At 32.4% G+C, this 23,491-nt stretch overlaps 1 protein-coding gene and 1 long non-coding RNA gene across 3 annotated transcripts; both read right to left on the minus strand.

The window, feature by feature from the left end:
- Positions 1-99: 99 nt before the first annotated feature.
- LOC140749877 (uncharacterized) lies at positions 100-3,343 on the minus strand. The gene is made up of 2 exons (XR_012103135.1): positions 626-3,343; positions 100-254 (listed from the first exon to the last, which is right to left on the minus strand). It is a non-coding gene; the product is annotated as an uncharacterized LOC140749877 (long non-coding RNA).
- A 116-nt stretch (positions 3,344-3,459) lies between these two features.
- Positions 3,460-23,422, minus strand: Psf (PTB-associated splicing factor). Of its 2 annotated transcripts, XR_012103134.1 has the most exons (13): positions 23,265-23,422; positions 22,984-23,164; positions 22,107-22,469; positions 21,620-21,844; positions 21,116-21,337; positions 20,699-21,000; positions 20,507-20,615; positions 20,265-20,419; positions 19,336-19,558; positions 18,482-18,547; positions 5,234-5,276; positions 4,536-4,592; positions 3,460-3,919 (listed from the first exon to the last, which is right to left on the minus strand). XR_012103134.1 is itself a non-coding variant. In XM_073083110.1 (11 exons), exons 2-11 carry the CDS (start codon positions 23,161-23,163, stop codon positions 16,230-16,232), a joined length of 1,968 nt encoding a protein of 655 aa, XP_072939211.1. In that variant the 5' UTR covers position 23,164; positions 23,265-23,422; the 3' UTR covers positions 14,054-16,229. The 2 variants fall into 2 exon arrangements, 1 of the variants encoding a protein (XP_072939211.1); XM_073083110.1 differs by lacking the exons at positions 3,460-3,919; positions 4,536-4,592; positions 5,234-5,276 and adding an exon at positions 14,054-16,352.
- Positions 23,423-23,491: the final 69 nt, after the last annotated feature.

A 23,491-nucleotide genomic window follows, 5' to 3' on the forward strand; every position in this document is an offset into this window, starting at 1 on the left:
ATTAAAATACTAAGAATGAAAATTGTTTAAAAAGTTACACACTTGCAAATATAATATTAATGAAATTAAATGTTTTTTATATAATAATGAAACAACAAATTTCTGCTTTAAACATTTTTATTTCTTTAATTTACGGATGGTCTGAACATTGTGTATAAATAAACCGCTTTAGAAATTAACAAAAAATGTGTACTTTCTAACTTAATAAATTAATAACAATTAATACTTATTGAACAACATCTCTTCCGCGTTATCTGTAACAAAAAAAACATAGTCTTAGACATAGTCCTTCATAATAAATAATTAGATTAATGATATCAAAAATCAGATAAATAAATGGATACATCATTATGCATCAGTCGGGAAAAGAAGACAAAAATATATAAAATCATCATACTATGTATGGAATGTAATATAATGTTTAGAATTTCAGTAATGTACATTATACAGTACTTAATTTTTTTATTATTTAAATACCACCACACTCTACTAATTAACTAGACTTTTATTTTAACATCATTACTTTTATATTATGTGTGGTATGAAACACAAAAAATGACTATACTTAAATCTAGTTGCATGAGGCATATATGTGTATGTATATTGTATATATTAAGATACGAACCTGAACTAAAAATTCCCGATGCTGTTACTCTACGATCACCTGTAGAAATTTTATAATTAATATCAAAACAGATTTTTAACAAAGTTTGGGTGTGGCAAGTACCACACATCAATACAATGTAATTACATTTCTTTAGATATCACGAACACAAATACCCCAGTGAATTTATTTGAAACAACAGAGTAGCATATTTTGCTGCAAGGTTATACAGATATTATACTTTAAAACAGGAGCGTAACTATAGGGTGGCAAGACTGGCAAAATGACCCGAGACGTTGCGAGCTTAAAAGTGACCAATATGTGTAAAAATTTGCAAGAAAAAAAGGTCGCCACGACCAAAAAATCACTAAGTATTCGTGAACAAAAATTTCTTAGGAGCCCGCGGTATAATTACGACACTGTTTAAGTAAATTTTTATACGTAGTTTTTATTGTAAAACCTAAATAATCTTCACCACAACCGTAGATTATGTAACAATGAATACCCAGACTTAATCAGAGTATTTTGGTATGTCGGGTATTTGTGTTCAACTGTATAACAATAGCTGTAATAATGAAATTTAAATATCAGAATTATTTTTGAAAAAAAACTCCAAGTCCTATAATTATCATTGATAATTTATCATTGTCCATCGCAACTTATCAGACCAATGAATGTACACTGTATAACTATAGCAGAACAAAATATTAAGTTGAATCACTGCTAATTAACGATATAATCTTTTTTGTTTATGCTCAAATAAAGTTACATGAATTTTACTACAATATAAACACACTGTAAGTAAATAATATAAATGCTGCTATCATAATGAGCTAATTAAACGTAGCTACAAACATTGGCGCATCACAGATGCCGTCGGTGACATATTCTACGACCATTGAATAAATAAAATATTCGCTTGTATCAAAGCAAATATCTCATTATTTTAGTGACATCTTGCAAAACCCAACAATTTGTTGCTACTCTTATAAAGCTATTGACGGCGCTTGCTTAATTATATTCTACCAATCTGTTCATATTTAATCAATAGATCGGTATTAGGGATGCAAATTAGTGAATTTATCGGTATTAGGGATGCAAATTAGTGAATTTATCGATATTTATAACGAATGTCAAAAATATCGATAACCGATATCGAAAATTTGAATGCGATATTATCGATTTTCGCGTACAAACTTCAAAGATTATCATCATAATTTGACTATCTGGATATTTTATTCGTAGAAAGCTAAAATTTTCTATATCGATATTTAGGTTGGTAATATTGAATCAGCATTAGTTTAATATCGATAAAAACATTTTGGTGTCGTTATTATTATCAAACTTTCGACATATGTATTTGCATCCGTAATAAGTATTTGTTACACGAAACATACTTCCAGATACGGTCTAAATACTTTCCTGGAAGTAAGCATTACTGAGTAACAAAATGGCAATATAAAAATCTGACAACTCTATGCAATTGTAATAACTTATGAAGAAAGCTAGCTAACCTATAAAAGACAAATAAGAAAATGAGAAACTTTATGTATCGCGTTCCTATGACCATCATGATAATAACAGAATGAGAGACTGGAATGAATTACAATTATTCCTGTGCACCAACTATCCATGATTGTACATAATGAAAGCTATGAATCAAGAATTATATAGAGTAGCATGTATTACAACTCTCGATTTATATGCAAATTATCAAAAATACGGCTAAAAGTATGTAAAATATATGAGAAACACCTCATGTTGGGCTAAAATGTGGTAATTTAGAAAACTGAAAATATTTTATCATTTACATTTTGTAAAACAGTGCTAAAACCAAGGAGTTTCACTAAGTACATTCATTTCTTACATTATACTGAATTAAGCAATTACCTTGTGTAAATTCAGAACTACTGAAGTACATTTTCAATCTACACACCTCACCTCGTGACGTTTAAATAATGGTAGCAAGATGGGGTGGACTATAATTTGGACATTAAGTGTTTATATTCATCTATTTTTAATAAGTCATCTATGCTAACAAGCTCAAGATACGCTTAAAACATTAATAATGACAACACAACTCACCATTACCAGACGATCAAAAAATATTAGCGAAAAATATGTAACAGTTATGAAATTGGCTTAAGACTTCTATTTAGCTTCAATAAGAAATCTATAAAAACTTCAGTACATAATAATATGCCTTTTCGCACGGTTATTTATTTTAATAACTTTCCGCTCGCCTGCCTCATGCAGACTTATTTACACGTGTAATAATACCATAAAAATAATATCTTTTAACTCTAACATTCAATTATGCAATTATTAATCATGGCATTGACATGGCAACACCATTAGTTTTGATAAGAGATTATATATTTTATGTAATGCTTAGTTACACTTTAGCAAATGTGACTGTGGTTAATATTATTCTCTAGCATATCAAAGGCTTTAAAAGTAAAAAATCTTATATAGTAATGTTAAAAAGTCACTGCCCGCGGGGCCATAAAACGACGGCGCTTGTAATGAGGGTTTTGATGAATACAAATCCCCGTTCCCCCAAAAAAGGTTGGACAGAGATGTGTAACACTGTACTGTAACACCCAGTAGTTCAGTAACACAGATCCTGAGTTACAGAATTAATGAGTCACCTGTACTGACATTTCTTATATATTTGTATCGTTAGTGTACAAAAAATATTTTTGGAATCAAACTCCAACCATTCATGAATGCCGTGTTTCTATCTAAATATAAAAATAGTTATCTTTTTTTATTTGACACTTCTGGCCTGTTTACAATAAATAGACATTTAAACGAAAAGGTGCACACGCGCTGTTTATGTTATCTTAACATTTTTATTTCTTTTAGCACCAAGTCTTGCGCAAGAGCGCGAAAATGCTAAAAGAACTGAGTTTAAATGACACGCGCACTGAAGCTCAATGGGCGCTTTCCATTTTACTACGCCATAGCGAAGTCAAGCGCAATATTTAGAAGATGACAACGCCTGTTCGCTCGTCCTATTGCCCCGCGGGTAGCGACATTTTAACTTCACTATAATAATTATTTAATTGTAAAGGGATACTATTGTAAAAAATCTTATTTACATTTTAAGTGTAAATGTTCTATAACAAAGTTATTGGTGCTAGGTGATAGTTAAGGCTACACGTTTAAGGCATTAATTGTTCTAACACAGAAAACCACCGTAATTGTAAGTCCTTTCGAGTCGGTGTCCAGAACGCAATTGGTATATTTTGACAAACTTGTTCAGACATTTTCACCTTGTAGATAGATGATGGTCCCCTCATATCATGGCCTCTGCAAAAAAAAACATACTTATTACTATCCAGAAATGACAAAACAAATACAGAATAAATCAAATTTATAATGTAAAAGATTCACGATTTTTTATATGGCATAATAAAGTTACAACATTTTGCCTTACAATACGTAAGTAATCGAAAATTGGTATTAGATATTTAAAGCAGCAAACGACCTCCTATTCGTTCATACACTGTGCATATTTCATTTCAAATTTATTATTCATATCATATAGTGTATGAAGCTTCACAATGACTTGAATTTGTTTTCGTACAAACTTAAAAATGAACAATATGCCATATTCATAAAACATGAATCTTTTTGTCAATCAGAGATGTGGTTTATGCGTCATTATAAATCCGACGGGAAAAGAAGACAAAATATATAAGACTCATCATGTAGCATTCTTATTTAGCCATTAAGTGACTCAATTTTATAAATTACTGGATCGAAATAATAGGAAAACATCTGAAATATTCATCATGTCGCCACAAATGAGTGACAAAAGTATTATGTATTGCCAAACTTCCATTTTCAATTATTATGACTAAAACATACATATTTGACATGTTTTCCCATTATTTCGACTTTATAAGTATTATATTATACAAACCTCGCGTAAAAAAATCAACAATCGCAACCATGACAACCGACAAATTCTCTTGGCCAACTGAAAAGAAAAGAATCGCATGAATATGACATCAAAATCGCTCAAAGGATTCAACTCCACGGTCTCAATTATTTTTAAATAATAACAACGTAACATCTTACAGATAATTTTCGAAAGGTGGTGAAAGTGGTACGTGGGTAAAACTCTGCCTTATCTATTTCCCTGAGGCGACCATCACTGTGCTCAGGAGTAGCAACGTATTTGTGATCAACATCAAAATAAACCCCTTTCATATCAAGGACGAATTGGCAATAACTCCGAACTCAAAAAACGCTACTTTACATAAGAAGAAACGCTACTTTAAAAAGACATAGAACGTATTGTCCACACTTTAATATTTTGCTCAATTTTGAACCCAAGGTCCCAGGTCCTTAAGCTTAAGACACCAGTGTCTTAAGGACGACCTGTGATACGTCATTTTAAGTCCAAATGTGCAAAAATCGCTTTTTCGTAAAAAAAAAAATGAGATACCGAGTTTAGTAGCAATAACTAAGCATCGTCGATATATTGAGTTGTTTACAGATGTCCATAGGCGGTAATGATTACTTACAATTATATGGACTCCATGCAAATTTGCTGGTTTCATCTTATAAAAAATAAAATACAACTATAAAAAATATTACAAAAGAAATGATAATTACCTTTATATTGCAAGCATCACAGCATTTAACTAAAAACGGAAACCTGTAAATATAATCAAATATTAGTTATGTTAAAGTGACAGCACATATAATCAGTTGAATGAAGTATAATCAATTGTCTTGAACAGATATTCTTATTTCTTCCGATACTAGGGAATCGGGTTGGAAATACGAGATGACATAAAGGATATTTTATATTAACGTTAAAGATTTTGAAACTACACAACAATAATATAAAATACGGTGATTCCTTGTATTTGTATGTGGTAAAATTGTTAATAGAAAAACAAAGACCCAAATATATCTCAACAATGAAAATAGAAAATTGGTAAATAATTTTTATAATAAGATTATTGTGGTCAAAAGCTATGAGGTTAGGTCTAATTTTCAAAATTTGTACCATAAACATTATTTTGGCAATATTCACATTCCATAAGCGGTACCCATGTTCTGGGTAAAGGATTATAAATATTTGAAGTTTAAACACACTCATTGGTGTTCAGGTCAATAGATATTTTTTATGATATAATGTCACATAATCTTCCTAAAGTAGTCATATTAATTTACCGTTGTGGATAAAATTATTGAGCTTGACTATAATGATTTAAGACACGAATAAACGTAGTTAATACGTATATCCTTCAAATATTTACATACAGTACAATGTAAAGGATATAGTTGTCCGGCACATTTTAGTTAAATGTATGTTGTGGGAACATCATCGACAGGTCCTCTTTCTCAACTTATTTCAAGTTTATTTCAGTTGACATCAGATATACGACTTATTGAACTTTCAAATCCTCAGAGGTGACTAAAACGAAAGATTTGTCTTCTCTGACCGTCCGTTAAATTACTTAACGTTATTTGTTTTATTACTTAGTAAATACAAAACCGTTATAGCAATACTTTTATAGATTGATATATTCCATATCCCCTGCCCTGACACCTTTTTATTGAGAGGTCCTCAATTCCGTAATAAATTCTTGCCACGGGAATGTACCTAGTTGCAGATACATGTGATTAAATATGTGCTAAGTTAATTAGATACCTTATTTCACAGAGAGGTAAAAATATATAAATATTTCTGATATATAATTCATACATTAAGTTTTCATTCTTAATTTACTTAAGGTCGAAGAACCTCACCTTCCTGTACCGAAAACCTTTGAAGTCATAGAAAAATCATTTTTTTTTTTAATTTTAAACGGACACATCGTAAACTTTATTCCAAATTTATAAGATTTCCTTACGACGTGCATCGTACATCGTTACGTTGCTATAGCTACACGTGTAAAATAGAGTAGTACGCACCAAGATTTTTAAGGCGCTGTATGTTAAAGGTGCTGCGTACAATGTTCTCAACAAATCGTAATGCACTGTTCGTTTTAATGAAGTTGTTCAATTGTAATTTATTATAGTTTTTAGAATCATTGGAAACACTTTTCCCAAACGCCGATTAAAATGTAACCGTCGAAATGAACAATCGCGCGCGCGAGCCTTTTGCAAGGCGTTTGGAGGTGGAGCTCATCAGACGCTATCTCTTATTGCAACTGTACTAAGGTTTAGACCACACTTAGCACGCCACAGGGCTTACTTTAAACTCTATTCATATCGCTCAGAGACGTCACTGGTTCGAGCCAGTAAATCGGACAGATTAGATGAGCGCGTGGGCCGCGGACGTTTTACTTAGGTATCTTCTTTATATATGTTATTTTTAAAATACATTCCAATGTATAGATTAAGACGGTATTATCCTTATCCTGTCCCGTTCGTCTCTTATCTTGATTTGGTTGTACAGTCCCAAACAAGACGCTTTACCTTACTTTTTTTACTAAAGGACTACAATCGGACGCGGCAGACTGCGGATGGATGGGGTAAATCAGGAAGGGTCCGTGTCAGGACGAACGGACAACGCTTTAAAGTCCGATTTAGCTTAAAATAGACTTATGCTAGTTCTGAACATCCAAGTAAGATCAAACCCTTGAATACATATTCTTTAACATAAATAATACTCGTAAATTAGTGCTTTGCGTAAATCCCTAAAATTCACTAGGTGAAAACGTCCTGCTACAATACACAATAATTGAAATCGTCGTACTGAAAATAATTTGCTATTGCAAGCAAATGTAATCATTAAACGCAAGTAAAAGGTTAAGTCTGTTTATGTTCTTAATTACTTACCAGTTCAATCAACGGCTAGTTGCATACAGAAATGTTAAATTTCGTTCGTCCTCTTTAAAACATGGAGAATTTTCCCAAATGAAATCTTCTTCATAGTCTATCATTATATCTTCTCTAGTGATTGAAGTAACGTGTTATTTCCATCTTCACCGGACCTTTTAACGCAGGGAGAATGAAATAGCGGCTATTTCAAGACAAGAAACGCTTACTTTTCTGTTTGTAAACAGGAAAAACAGGAACGAAAATAGATATCGAATAGCAGAAATACCAAAATACACTTTAAAATCATGTAATGTAAGTAATGCAGATGATGAGAAAATTAACAGTAAACAAATAGTATAATCAAGTAAATTTGTCGCTTCTTCATATTACCCATGCATTAAAAATACTATAAATCAATTGAAAGATAAGAAATATCTTAACAATTATATTAGTGCTCTTTGAATTCAATGGTATTTTCATGAGCACTGTCAGATTTTATTAAATAATATTTCCAACGAGATCAGTTTACCCGTTATGCGGTAACCAACCCCAAATAGTGCAGATGTCCTGAAGTTATGTCAAAAGCCAGTACCATATGCGATGCTGCCCCTGAGGACTAACGAACCGCACGAATAAGGCCCCGTTTACATCTAAAGGCACTGAACGTGTCAGACGCGGGTCGTGCTGGACAGTCATATTTTCCTATACAATATTTCGCAAGCCGCGGAGATTGGTATAGTCCACGCTAAACTGCTAGTCCCCTCTGAAGTTGTTGCGAGCAGGTGAAGTCATACAATTTGCTATGGCAACGCGATTCCTTTCTATATTCAGAGCGGACTAGCAGTTTTACGCGGACTATATCCATCTGCACGGGTGTGTTACGATCGATATCTTCCACGGCACTCATCCGACACGCTGTCTAAGATGTAAATGAACCCTAACCGCGTATGTGTGTTCACTCTTCATCCTTTATAGTAGAACACAACAACGCGACCATAAAAACAAACACTGGTACCATGAAGAGACATAACGCCGATTCTGCCATAGTGTATACTGCACGTACAGAATTGTATAAATTTTCAACGCCTTTTATTTTTAAATGGCGTTGTGTACTAGAGGTAGAGTGGTCGAGCCACTTGCACGAAGATTTCAGGTGGGCATAATAATAAAATACCAATGTCAAATTTAGATGAATCGTTTAGTTATAAATCATGTTGAATGATGAGGCACCGGTCCTGTGGATTTAAATATATATTATATTAAGTAAGATTCCTTACGTTAATCTGCGGCTATCACTGCACCTGTTTTGCTCCTCGTGATTGGGGGTTGAAAAAAAATAACCAAAACTTACGAAGAACCGACAAAACACTTAATCGGCGAAATTACTGCTCCGTAAGATAGTCGGTAGCCACCTCCAATATTATCTGAGACATTCAATACACATTTTACAGAACCATCAACCAAGCCAAAGAAGTGGGTGGACATATTTCGAAAGAGAGAAAGGTAATATATTGAAGATTAGCTGAAGGTAAATTTTAAACTTATAGGTACCTAATGGAATCTATAACCTTCAGACTCTTCAGATGACAGCCCTTTCAGATAATGAGAGTTCCACTGACTTATACCTACCTACACGTACCTTATCTTGGTTTTAGAAAAAAGATATTCCACAAGGAGTATTCTCGATGTATAATATGAAATGAAGATTTACGTTCCTTTAGAGACTAACCACAAGAGCGAAGTTCGAATTTGCCGCCCTGTAAAGGAAAAGATGGGCGAAAAAAAGGACATCCTGCTGTTTTAAATAAATCAGAACAAGTAGTCTGAAAAGAGTTGCCGAAAAAGTTCTGTAAATTTTCCGCTTCCTAAAAGTACCACACTTTGAATTTAAAAGGTTTTTACTACAGGTACTACGAATTATATACTACCAAAAAGCTATAATTTGTAACAATTTGCCGCTCTCAAAAATGCCGCCCCAAGTGAGCTATTCCCCATGCCGTCGACACATGTCATAAAATTACATTAGACTGAAATTCAAGTGTATTTGTTAAACATATGCTTTCGCCTAACATACGAACCTAAATATCCTGTTTCTAATAAAAGCTAGCGATAATTACCTGCACTCTTTCTAAAGTATAAATGCATCTATTATATTGCATTAATTGTTTGTTTGAAGAGTTCCATGAAGAAGAGAAATTGTATATTTTTTAGGACCGACAGTTTCAAAAAATCCCAAAATCCAATACTATGTATTGTCGAACATTACACATAACTGTAAAATAAGGTTACCTGTAGAATAAATGACAACAGAAAGTTTGAAGTAACGTTGTGCCAAATCAACACGAGAAGCGCAATAGATAGTAAAACTTTGTTATAATGAATATATATGTAGAATTTCCTATTATAACTAACAAAAGATTTCACAAAAAGATAAAAAGCAGCAGCAGTCTTCCTTGTTGAAGGTAAATCCTGAAAAAGAAAATTATATATTTTGATCGTTTCGTCATGTCTTTGTCTGTCAATCTGTTCACGCCTTTATAGTTAGTTTATATAATTGAAAAGTGGTGGATAGTAAATTACTTATTGTATTTTATTTTATCATAACAATTATAATTTTTTTAATATCCATTTTACATAATATGGGGTGTTAAAAATTAAGGGCCAGTCAAATTCATGTGTTTACTTTTGTCAGTTTGTCTATCATAATTTATAATTATAATTATTGTTTTTTTCAATGGTTTTAGTTTTCATCCCCTCACTATATGGAACTTCATTAGATGGAAAATTATTTCCATAATATAATTAATGTCATTAATTTTAATATTATTTATAGAATTTTTGTTATGTTCCAACTTCACATTTAATGATAATATCAATTTGTCTATCATAAAAAATAATTTATACCTTGAAGGGAATTTAGGTGGGTAAAAAAGTGAAAGTTATTTTAACTTTTTACCCTAGATAGGGTGAGTAAATTTGGACGAAAAAATTTCATATCATCTTATTGTTCCTTAATGTGTTCTATGCAAATTACTAAACAATAAAAAAGAACATGTGTGAAACACACTTGTTTGTTATTAATATATGATAACACATACACGACGGATACTTAATATAAATTTTAGTATACCTACCCATAATGTGGAATATAAAATGTTTTATTTTTATAAATTTTACTTTTATTTTTAACCCAATGCGAAAAGGAAAGCTTTCAAAAGGTGAAAAAATCTCAAAAGATATAATAATTCCGAATAACATACTATATGTTCCAATAATAATGCAATTGAGTTTATCCAACCTTCAAATCCTTATAGGCCAAATGTAAATCTTTGGAAGGCAAAATATTGGATAGATTTGTAAATATTGGAAAAATATTATTATACATTTAAATACTGGATATAAAGATGGCAACGAGCATTATAATTTTGCAAGTTGAAACCATCCAGTGACTGGCTAGTCATCACTCATCTTATAACACTCAATCAACTTATTAATAGTGATAGTACTCCGTCGACTGTATTACTTTATACAACCCCCACGAACATGTCCACCTGCTGGTGTATGGTCACTGCCGCTCATGAACATCTGTACCTGAAGCTGATCACAAATGCATTGCCACTAATAAGGCCTAAGATTGTCGCCTCAGACGCAACTCAGTTGGCATCCACACTCTTCTAATGAAACGCAATGACAGCTTCACGCCACAAAGTGGTAACCTTCCCGGTCAAACCACACTGGTTCTACCCCCTTTCAAATATAGTACAAGTAAATTAATTATTCATGAAAATTTTTTTACAAATATAAATATTCTTAGATTAATAAGCTATCTTAAGACTATATCGATATCATATTAATTAGATAGTTGTAATATGGCTCATTTAGTGAGTTCTAATGGTTTTAAAATAAAATAAGCCATGAAATGTAATACGAAGTCGACGGAGTATAACGCGCTTGCTTACCATTACTTCCCAGACTTGAAATACTTACCCAAACTCGGTATATTAGTAGTAGTAGTAGTTATAGCATTCAATGATTTCTTGAATGCTATAACTAGTACTCCAATAGTTTATCATTATTGACGGCGAATGTTGAATTTGCCGCCCTCTAGGAATAAGTCCGCAAAAAAAATAGGTCTTGGGGCCTAAGAAGTGGAAAACCTTAATAAATGTAAATTATCTATGAAATAATCCAACTATCCCTAATATAAAATGATGCTCTCAAAAGAAACTATTTATGTGCAAAATTTTGCCGCCCCTTTAAATAGCAGAGCTTGGGGCGCAAAATAAATTTGCCGGGGAGGAAAATTTTGTTTTGGCACAGGTCTTCCCATTCTAAATAGTCAGATCTATTAATAACGAAAACCTATTACGCCTTTATACCATCATATTTGCCATGGACGCAGCTTAATGTAGTTCTTTCTTGTCTTTCTTTCATTATCAGGAAACTCAAAACCAAAGCTAGTTTTACTTCTAGAATATATAAAAGTAATATTAACTTGTGAATAATAAAGGAACAATACATTTAGGTAGTTAGGATTCTTTTCAAATATACTATAAAAATATTTGATATTTTTTTAGCATATTGGTTTATTAACTTGTATTAACACAAGACATCTATTTGCAATCCCATCCGGCGTTATGCGATTTAGCTGAAATTTTCAAATATATACAAACTACAGTGAAAAATAGTGTCAAGGTCTAATATGATATTCAAGCATGAGATATGAGACTCGGTAGACACTCTTATCGCCAGTTCGATATCTAATGATTAAATAAGTACCACTGGAGGTGCCCAAAATCGGATCAGAGGTGAATCAAAGATGTCCGTTGTGGTAAGCTTAAAACCGCTCACTGCATACATATAAATATGCGGATGGAACGTCTATGAGATAATAAAGAAAGGACCACGAACTTGAAAGGTGGGCACAGCAACTACCACTTTGGTCGTATTTCATATCTCTAAGTATAGAGCTATGAAAAATACCTAGGAAAAAAGGAACAGATGATAATAGAGTGGAAAGGAATGAGAATGTATGGAGTAGTGCATGACGTCGTCTCCACTCTGGTCAATGTGGACATTGTAGGCCCAATGTCATTATCATTGATCGGTGGCATTATTGATCTAAGTGAAGAGTGAAATCATTATGACGAATAAATAAGCCGCGTCAAGTTTGCCATAACCATACTACATAATAGGTATTCGCCATTTATGTAATTTTTACACGCTTTTTATTAGCTTCACCTGTATGTTTGTATGTTTGTTTGTATGTTTGTTTGTATGTTTGTAACCGACTTCTTTGGGCGCGATTTTGACCCACTTTAAACGGCCAGATTTCGTTCAAACTTTGTAGATTTATTTCACAATTATACTATTTACTGTTCCTTAATTGATTCCTAGATTCATTTAGATTTTCTACTTTTTAGTTAATTTTATCATAAAAGCGTGTTTTTTAGTTTTTAGAACTATATTTTTATTACCGGATCTATTTCAGTGTATTCTGGCTTACGCTGACGTGCCACTACTACCTTTTTGTGATGTTTATACATATGTATTTAAATTTAAATGTCGTTTATTTGTTATTTAAATGTCGATGCAATAGAATTATCCCCATGATTTAAAACAATAATGAAAGTGTTATAAAATTCGTAAATATGACAAATGATAAAATATAAATGGATAGGTGATATATATATATATATATAATACTCTGTTTTTTTTTATTAAACAGATAATGATGCCATTACTAAATTATCCCAATTAATTTCGAAGTATATAATTAAATAATTTATAATGTATATGTTTGGTATACCTAATGTTATATGTTCTTGTAATATTTCACAAAAATAAAATGAAATATGTAATAATGTAAATATGATGTTTTTAAAACTATTAAGATTAAACTGAAAAATAAAAACATAAAAAGTGTGAACCGTGAATAAAAATGTTAATAAATATTGTTAAATATTTAAAAATATATACATGCTTATTCATTTAGATTTTATAGAAAATGAAGCATATGAAACGCATATTTTCATACTTGTATAAGTTGTAAACAAAAAGAGCCTCGCTGCATATATATGTTTCGGATTGGTTATTGTAGAATGTACATACGCATTGCACGCGGATATAAACAAGACAAGAAAATACAAACGCGAAACAAGAAAAAAAGTCTTAAAACAGACCAATTGCACTATTGAAAAACAATATTTTTAAAGAAATTATAACAATAAACTTAGCTTGTATAGTTCGATAGTACATATTTCCGCACTTTTAAGGATATGGCGTACTAATAAGTAGATTAAGTAAGCAGTTATTAAACAATTATTTCGTACGTAAAAGTTACAGTAGGTACAGTAATATTTTTTTCATTTTCATTCCCTCGCTATATGAAACTTCATTACAAGGAAAATTATTTACATAATTTAACTAATATCATTAATTTTAATATTATTTATAGAAATTGTATGCTCCAACTTCACATTTAAAGATAATATGATTTTGAAGGTCTCATGTGTGGCCGTATTTGTTTACAACATTACAAGAATCAAAAATTCATTATTATTGCAACAAATCTTGCAATAAGTTATTAAAATGACGAAGCTTAAAACGTATTATTAATTTAAATAATTAAAAAGGTTTCCAAAAAAATCAATACGATTTTACTTAGCGATAAATTATTTATTTATGAAGTAAAATTGAAATTGAACGTTACACAATACTTTCACTGTTATATCAGTTAAACACTAAATTAGAAGATATCCACATATAAATTGCAATTTTAAATAATTGCATACATCTCGCATACAACACTCCTAACAAAAAAATATTTTTATAAACTTACTTGTTCAAATACATCAGTGCAAAAAATGCTTTGAACATAAATACTGCCACATTCAACACACATACAATATTACATCTAACTGCTAAATGTTTCATCTTAATCAAACTTTGAAACGAAATCACTGTTTTTCAGTGATTTAAATCGATTTTTTCATAACCGTGATTTTCAATAAATATAGTTCAAAGTTTGAAAGGAGACTAAAATGTGCAGTTACTATTATGAAAACATTACGAAAACATTAAAATGATAAATTTGTCACATAATAACTATATTTTTCTAATAATTCAAAATCTGAAAGTGAACATTAAATATCTATTTTAAATTACTATACTATAATATATTCAACGCGGATAAAAAGACATTGTATCTGTAGCTTTTTAGAAACAAACAATATTTCATTGGGTACTTGCAATTTAGATTTTTCTTACTTAAAAAGGGTCAAGAAATTACTTATACTTTAACTTTTAAAAGCAATAGGATGTAACAACCGAATGCACATACTTGTAATTTAAATAGAAAAGATGACACTCAAATTCGTAATATTTTTAATTCTCTTTGTAATAGGCCACAAAACGATGGATGACAAATTAATGTTTTGTACATCTCCGGCGATACTGTGGGACAAGAACGGCCCACACATGCTTCATATGTTATAGGTATGTAACGATTTAATTTTCTTACTCGCGGTACCAAAAGGCTTAGTACAAGTAATTTGAACGTTATGCATTGCATCGTAAGTCTTAAAATTCATTTACCTACTCGCGCAAAGACATTTAGCAATATGCCGTGGTAGCTGTTTTTATATCTTTTCTCATAAACGGTAATTTGCGAATATGTGATTTTTAACACAGCACTATCTTTTTTTATAATCTAACTTGAGTAATAAATCTAATTCAGGAGTAGGCCAATTTTTTTAGTACAAAAAGAAATATCCCGATTGAAAAATCAATCACGTGACGCGAAATGTATTGTGATGCAAAACTTTTTATTACCGTTCTCTCCTAGCATAATAACGAATTGTTATAAATAGACTATTCCGTAGGTTTAAACCGCTCAAATTACGTGCTGTAACATGCACTTTGTTACTAAGATAACAATGGTGTAATAATATTGTTCAATAATATTTTTGCCTTTTTTGTTAAATTAAAGGATGACAGACATTTTAAATAAAGTAAAGATATGTAAAAGTATGTGGATAGTTTCCACAATGATTAGTCGTTTAAATTCAATGATTGATATATAAGACAAAGCCTTAAATATGCTAGGTATTTGTGACACCACAATATCATAATATGTCATAAGTTAATATTGAGAACAAAAACAGAATTATTTAGATCCGAGGAAGAGACAAAACGATTAAAGGTTTGAACGTTGGATCAGCTTAACCTTTCACGCTGTATAGTGCCTCGAGTTGTAACTTATATTTATTAACGGTGGTTCAGATTTATCAATGTCATAATTTATTGTTCTATATTCGTAATCTCTAACACCTCTTGTAATGTAATTCTTTTGATTACTTTACTTTTTAACTAAATCTAAAAGATTTTATTTCAATAAGTGTAAAAATATACGAGGCCATCAACTAAACTAAAAGTACTCAGAAAAAATGTGAATTACAAGTATAATTATACTTTAAGGATATTAAAGTGGTATCAAAATTAAAACCACATATTCTAGCCTTGTAAATTTTTACACCATTTAAGCCATTGGTTAGCGCAAACAATAGGTTCATTTTCAATTCGAAAATAATGTCAAATAATAAAAATCTCAAGTAACAATTTCAATGTAGGCGCTACCCGTGTTGTGTTGTAAAATTGTATACGTGGCGAGAGAAACAGTTAAAATCCATGTGTTGTTGGTATCGAAACAAGATTTCCACCCTTATTTGATTCTAACCAATGACTTGGCCGACACAGCGAACGTAAGGCGTATTCCTCTACAACGCGGCAACGCAACGTTACGGCCTGTGGCTGCTACAGTGCTACGCGCTATCTAGAATCGACGGCGTTTGTTGGGGTAATCATCCATTTGGCGCGGTCCCTCCCAACCGCGGTTCTGCGGCATGTCGTCATAACCTCCACGTGGCATGTCGTACTGGTCTCTGAAGCCTCCATCCTAAAGTGAGCAATCATAAAAGTTGCCAATATTTTCTCATTGTATACAAAAATTTCAAGAATACTTAATATTTAAAAAGTCAATTAGTCTTGTCCTTACGTATCACGAGCGCCGGATACAGCAATCACGTCTCATAAGTCATTAGCCGTATTTAAGTGAACATTAATATTTTAGTGTATATGTGATAATTTTGAATATTGCCAATATTCAATGTTTACACCTCCAGATGGATAAAATGTTTATAATAAGACAATGTGATAAGTAAAAGTTATTTAAAAATAAATTCTTATTCTTAATTTCATAAGTAAAGATAAAATATTTAGTATTCCTCACATGCGTGAGAGATTCGATTCGACTCATTCGATAAATTAAAAATACGCAGGAAATGGTAAGTATAAATATTTTTTGTAACAGAGTAAAGTTCTCCCCATATATCATTTGGCCCCCGCTTTTCAAAATAAGATGGTGATAGGTATGTAACAGGATGACCGTAAAATGGAGTCTTGCATTCCATAAAATCTTTTAATTGTCTCAAAGTGGTAAACTGGCTCTGGTAATTTCCGTTTGCTTACTTAAAAACGATAAAATTTTAATATACAGATTGACAAGGTAATGATAACATTATGGATCGTGAAATATACGCATCGAATAGCCAATGGCGCCATTAATGTTGAACGAAATAAGCATAGCATAGCGTAGCTGGCATAGTTCTTACTTTACTGTGCTTCTGGCAACTATAACCAACCCAACAAACGATAATGTAATTAAGGAAATTGTCCGTTGACATACCTCATTTACAATTAAAACCAGACTATTATAATAATTTGTATACCTAGGATTATTACGAAGAAAATAGTAACAATAAGGAATCGGTAATACAGTTTACTCATGTCATTTTGTACTACAGTATTACAGCAAATGACAACTGTAATAAATTTCAATGCAAATCAGGAAATTAATTAATACTCAAATTAACTGAAGGTTTTTCTCACGATTTTTGTACATGTGAAAGGGACAAGAATTTTAAGATTTCCCTTAAAATACGCATGCAAGTACGACAACAATAACTTAAATTAGATCGTAAGAATTCCTAGTATATTAAAATAAATACGACCTCAGTTATACCTTTTCCAATAAACTACAAATTCCGAAACAATATCATTACGAAAAGTTTATGTCCTTCGGTGAATTTTAGGAATGCAACTTAATATTTGTATATGTTCAATTTAAATTGTTCTTGCTTATCAAGTTTTTACCCAACTTTTAAAATGTCCCTAAAAGCGCCATGAGATGCACAATATATAGGTAAGTGCATCAAATAATGAAGTAACATCTTATTTATAATTTTGTGAATGTGTTTATGTAACTGCGATCTGATATCTGGTTAAAATGGTGTAATGTGAACAAGAAAAGAATTCTTTGTAGATAGAAAAACGTATATCTAACCAATACACAACTACTCCAAACCATAGATTTTTTTTCTCTATATAGGTGTTAGAAGTACTAAGTAACTCATGAAATAAATAAATCAATAAATTAATTCTTAAATTTTGTTGGAAAAAATAATAATATTGTTATATGAAGCTATTAACAGAAGACTGACTCTGTGAAGAAAGTATATTTCAATTTTTATCAGTTATATAACAATGGACTGTTGAATAAAAACATAATAGAACTTATCAAGAGCAGAAATATATGACTGATCAAAGCACTATTATGTAATTCTCCTATTCATAATGAAAGATAAGTATAATTCATATTATCGCAGTAAATGTAATAATTTCAACTTGTGCACATCATTATGTACATGTCCGAATCCTTTAAAAACACGAATATAGTTTAATTTTCGACTTCACATCGAGATGTTGAATTAATAATTTTAGGTAGATATCTGGCAAGATATTTAAAAAGAACAATTATAAAGAGAATGTAAACAAATGGCAATAATAAACATAACGAGTATTTAAACAAATGTTCAATGACAATAGAGGTTGTCATGAATAATGTTGAAACAAATCCTTTTGTAGATTTTTGGAACTGCTTTTGTAGAGTGTCAGAACGTAAGCTACAAAACGAATAATTTGAATGTAAATTCATAAGTTTTGTTTGTAATATGAAAATGTACTCACCATCGGCTGTTGTTGATCGAACATGCCCTGCTCCTGGCGATCTAACATGGAGTTCAATCGCTGGGCCTGAAAAAATGAGATTATTTAGTAAAATGTTTGATTTGTTTTAAAAATTTGTTTGTAATAATGACATAATATGGAAAATATTAAATGTAGAATAATGATTAATTTTACTGAACATGAACATGTTATAAATTAGACCAAGGGGATATTTTCTGTATTACAAAAAATATGTATGCTTGATGCTGATGAATGCTTTCTTGTGAGAAGTCAGTTATACATGTTTTTTTATTTAAATGTTTGTGCAAAATAATAATAGTAGCATATTTGTATAGAACAAGCTCCAAAGAGATTTTGTATACTTCAACATTGTTAGATATCCATAGAAACCCACATAACATTAAAATAAAGAAAATATCCATCATTACTTGTGAAGGTTGAATCCCTCATAATCTACAATAGTTGTTTTGTTTGTTATAAAAAAGCCCTGGTTTAATAAAGGATCCCTTTTTAAAATAAAACGATAATGTATGTATATGTGACGTTATACACGTGTCACACATAGATAAGTATAGATATCTCACCGCCTTGTAATTGAAGGAAGCCATTAAATGGCTGTCATGGTGTAATTTACGCGGAACAATGCCGACATGTGCAGTTGAGTGGTGCAAAAACACGAAATCGAAGAAAAAGTGCGGAAAAATGATCTAAAAAGATTTCGTAAATTTTTCAAACACGAAAATAAATGACAGTGACAATTTCAATTGTCAAAACTGGTAACATTTTCTTGTTACTAATCTATGGTGTCACAAGTGTATAATGTGTCGTGTGGTGTGGTGCGGTGCGCTAGGTACCTGCACGAAGAGCGTGTTCTCCTGCTGGCGGCGGCGCAGCTCGTCGTCCTGCATGCGCATGCGCTGCGAGAGCTCCTCCTCCTGGCGCAGCAGCTGCACGCGCTCCGCCTCGCGCCGCTCGTCCGCCGCGCGCTCCGCCATCTCCCAGCTGCGCTTCTGCCGCTCGCGGTCCTGCTCGCGCTGCCGCAGCTGCTCGCGCAGCAGCTCCGTCTCGTGCTCGTACCTGAACGTACGGTGCGTTCGAATAAAGCGTTCTCAAACTTTTTTTCGTGTATTGAGTGATGCACACTTTGAAAAACATTGTTTTTTGGAAGCTGGGACGCCTCGGAAAAGTATGTCTCCCTTACCACACCCTTCAAACCAGAACACAACAGCGCTTAACACTGCTGTTATGAGGCAGAAATAAGTGTGGCGATGGTACCGCCGGAGTCGAACCACAAAGAACCCTACCACCTTAAAAAAAACTTATTTCGTGTTTCACTCACTTTTAGAAACAATTGTTTTCTAGACCACTAAATGTCGGCGAACAATATCCTATAACAATAATCTGTCTCTAAAAGTAAGCAATTTTTTTTTGCCAGGACAAAATAGGCCTTACAAATTGCTACAATTAAACAAGTATTTCGTAAATTCAAAAATAATTGAGTGGAATGAAATGAAATGAAATGAAATGGAATTTCATTTCATTTCATTTCATTTCAAAAAAGTGCGTTTCGCACTTTGTCAGCGATTTTTGTAAATAAGTGTCAATATGTCAAAATATTTGCAATTCATGTAACAAGTTTTAAACATTTTTGACTAAAAAATAATAGAGAAATTAGACCTTGTATTTACTATTGCCCTTAATTGCCAATATAACACACAATGAAACAAATATAAACTATGAAGACAGCAACATACTACATAATTTTTAATTAAAAAAAACTCACTTAGCATATTCCATTTGCGCTTCTAGCTTCTCCTCTTCAGCCGAGAGTTCCTTCTTCAAAGCCTCCTCTTTTTGCCTGTGAAGTTCATGGAGCTGCTTCCATCTGGTGCCATATTCATGTTCAAAGCTGCCAGGCTCGGAGAATCTTGGTCCCAACTACGAAAAAAACATATTACATTATACCTCGCAACACATTGATAAAGAAAAAATAATATATACTTATATTGATGGAAATTGACAAACCTCTCTCGCTTTCATAAACTCTGGGTGCTTCTTAGGTATATTCTTTTCTGGGTATCCATCAAACTCATCAGGTTCTTCATAGCTTTCAACAATCACTGGACGAAGGGACCTAGAAATTAAAACATTCATTAGAATAGAAATATATTTAATGATTAGAACATAGTTTATCTTTCTTATAACGTTTTTACTTACGCCGTCAAGAAGAAGCATTTTTCTGTGCAGTTACGAATAGCAGCCAGTGCGCTTGGTTTGCGAGTGAACTCTACAACACCTTCACCTAAAGTTTTCCCTCTCTCATCGACTCTCACAAATGCCCTCTCAATTTTGCCGAAAATCTCAAAAGCGCGGTAAAGCAGCTCATTCGACACAAAAGGCGGTAGGTTCTTTACTCTCACTGCGCTGTTATGAGGTGCAAATCTTACTCTTAGTGATCTACCATTCCTCATTTTCCCATCAAGCTCACGCTTTGCTTTCTCTGCATTTTCCCTGTAATCCTGGAAAAAAAATCATCCATTAATCCATAAGTTCAGATTATGGTGCTGTCTTTACCAATATTTTCCTTAAAACTTGTGAAGAATATTTTACTAAGATTTATTAAGAAAATCTTACCATCTTAATAAATCCAAAGTTCTTTTCCTTATTCAAAAATAGTTCAGCAGCTTCACCATACTGATTGAACATGTTAAGAATTTCTTCCTCGGTTACATCATTTGTGAGATTGCCAATGTACAGTCTTGCACGTCCATTGAACTTAATCTCAGCCTGTTCAATCGGTGGCAAATCAATGATAGGTCCGACAAGGTCCTTTAATTTATGTGCCAACATGTGTTCCTAAAATAAATTATTAAAATGTAATCCTTATATAAATACAAAATTGTTTTTAAGGTATAACATTTGAATACTTTGTGTTTCAAAAGCATTTATTTGGACATGTCCTTAGATATCTTTCATATAAATCATCTATTTTTAAATTTTATTTTAATATAATATAATTACAGTATCAATATGACACAACTTAGAAATAAAAGTCATATCTAAGTTATAATTCACTTGAAAAAAAAAAACAAAAATATTACACTTCAAGGTATGAGTGACAAACATCATTTAACTCACCTCCCTCTGTGCAGGTTTTCCATCATGTGGGGGTCCACGCATGTTGTTACCACGCTGTTGGTTCCGTGCGGGTCCTGGACCACCTGGTCCCCCACCAGGTTTCTGACCAAAGTTCTGCCTCGGTCCCTGACCCTGACCAAAATTACCACCCTGTTTGTTCCCAGGAGCACCCTGGCTCCAAGTACCACCCTGCTTATTCCTTCCCTCAAAGCTTCCATTCATGTTCTAAACACAAAAATTATGAATAAGGACACAAAATTAAATATTATCTATACAATATATTGTTCATACTATAGATTTACATAGATAAAATATAGGTGTCTCATGAGTATTTCTTATTATTTATTTTTTTAAAGCAAATGATTTAGTGCATTTTTAACAGCAACAAAATTACAAATTTATTGATAAATAAAATGTAATCTGATAACAAAAACAGAGTGAACAAGACACAATAGACAGTGCTTAATACAACTAAATAGGAATTTACCTTCTGATAGTGGCCTTGATTGGTGTTCTGGTTCATATTCTTTTGCTCCATGGGGTTAGACTTATCCATCACATTTTCCTGCAAGTCCTTCTTAGGGGGAGCATTCTGGGGTGGCTTCTGCTGTTGGTTTTGGTGTTGATTTTGTTGCTGGTGCTGTTGATTCTGCGGCTGGTGCTGTTGGTTCTGTTGTTGGTGTTGTTGATTTTGCTGGTGTTGTTGGTTCTGTAGGTTTTGCTGTGGTTTCTGCGCTTGCAGAGGCGCATTCTGCTGAGGCACAACTTCCTTCTCCTTATCTTTTTGTTGAGCTTGTTGTGGTTGAGGTGGTTGCGGCGGTTTTTCCACTGGCGGATTAAGCTTTGCCGGCTGTAAATAATGCTTTCTACATTTTTGGAACATTGGAATAAAATTAAAACAATTCTTTTTAGATGATAGAGCCATCTTAAAACTTAAGCATTAACCACAGCCATCGAAAGTAAACTTATGTAGGAATTTAGACTACTTATGGTAAATAATATTTACGTGGACATCAATGAGTTATTTTACATCTATTATTACACACGCCACACGTTACAGGCGCCATGATAGCATATCTATATAAAACATAAATAACAGATACTTAAGCATGGTATTATTGATATTATTTTTTCTATCGCATACATTAAAATAATTGCAGCATGTAAAATCTACGGGTAGTAATAGTTATTATAACAATATAACAAGATCGCGAAGTTGTTAAAAGTAGCTTGCATAAAACAAAATGGCGGTAAGCTTTGGAGCCATTGGAACATCGATGCTACTTATAATTTTCTTAAAAAGTGCAATAAAACACGAGACTTGCTACTTTGATAACTCAAAAATTATGGAGACGTAGACTGACCTCGTTATTGGGTCGTTGACCTCCTTGCCCCTGATTTTGATTCCTTTGATTATTATGTTCAAATCTTGAATTACGCATTCCTCCTCGGTTATGGCCACGCCTACCACCCTGCCTTTGTGGCTGCGGGGGCCCACCAAATCCACGGTTGTTTCCGTATTGATTCATTGCCTGCATTTGCATTCTGTAAAGTGAAAGGTGGTTAGGGTACCCCAGCCATTTTATGGGCCACTCAAATTCTAATTCCGCAACGATAGCTATAAATAAGAAAATAATGATCTTACCTTTTGATGCCTCCAATATAAAAAAACAATTATCTATTAACTTCTAATAACTTATGGAATAAAACACTAGTACTTTAAAAATCACACTAAGAGCTACCGCTACCGCGATCCCGAGTGACTCAAAATGGCGGCCAGCTTGGCGATAGTGAACGATAGTAGGCATGTCCTAAGGCTAATAGAAAGTCGATATAAAACATCGATACAAAATTAAATGATATATGAATCTT

Source organism: Epargyreus clarus, unplaced genomic scaffold, assembly GCF_041222505.1.
Source record: "Epargyreus clarus isolate Ecla_fem2 unplaced genomic scaffold, WU_Ecla_fem_2.2 ptg000018l, whole genome shotgun sequence".
Classification (NCBI taxonomy): domain Eukaryota; kingdom Metazoa; phylum Arthropoda; class Insecta; order Lepidoptera; family Hesperiidae; genus Epargyreus; species Epargyreus clarus.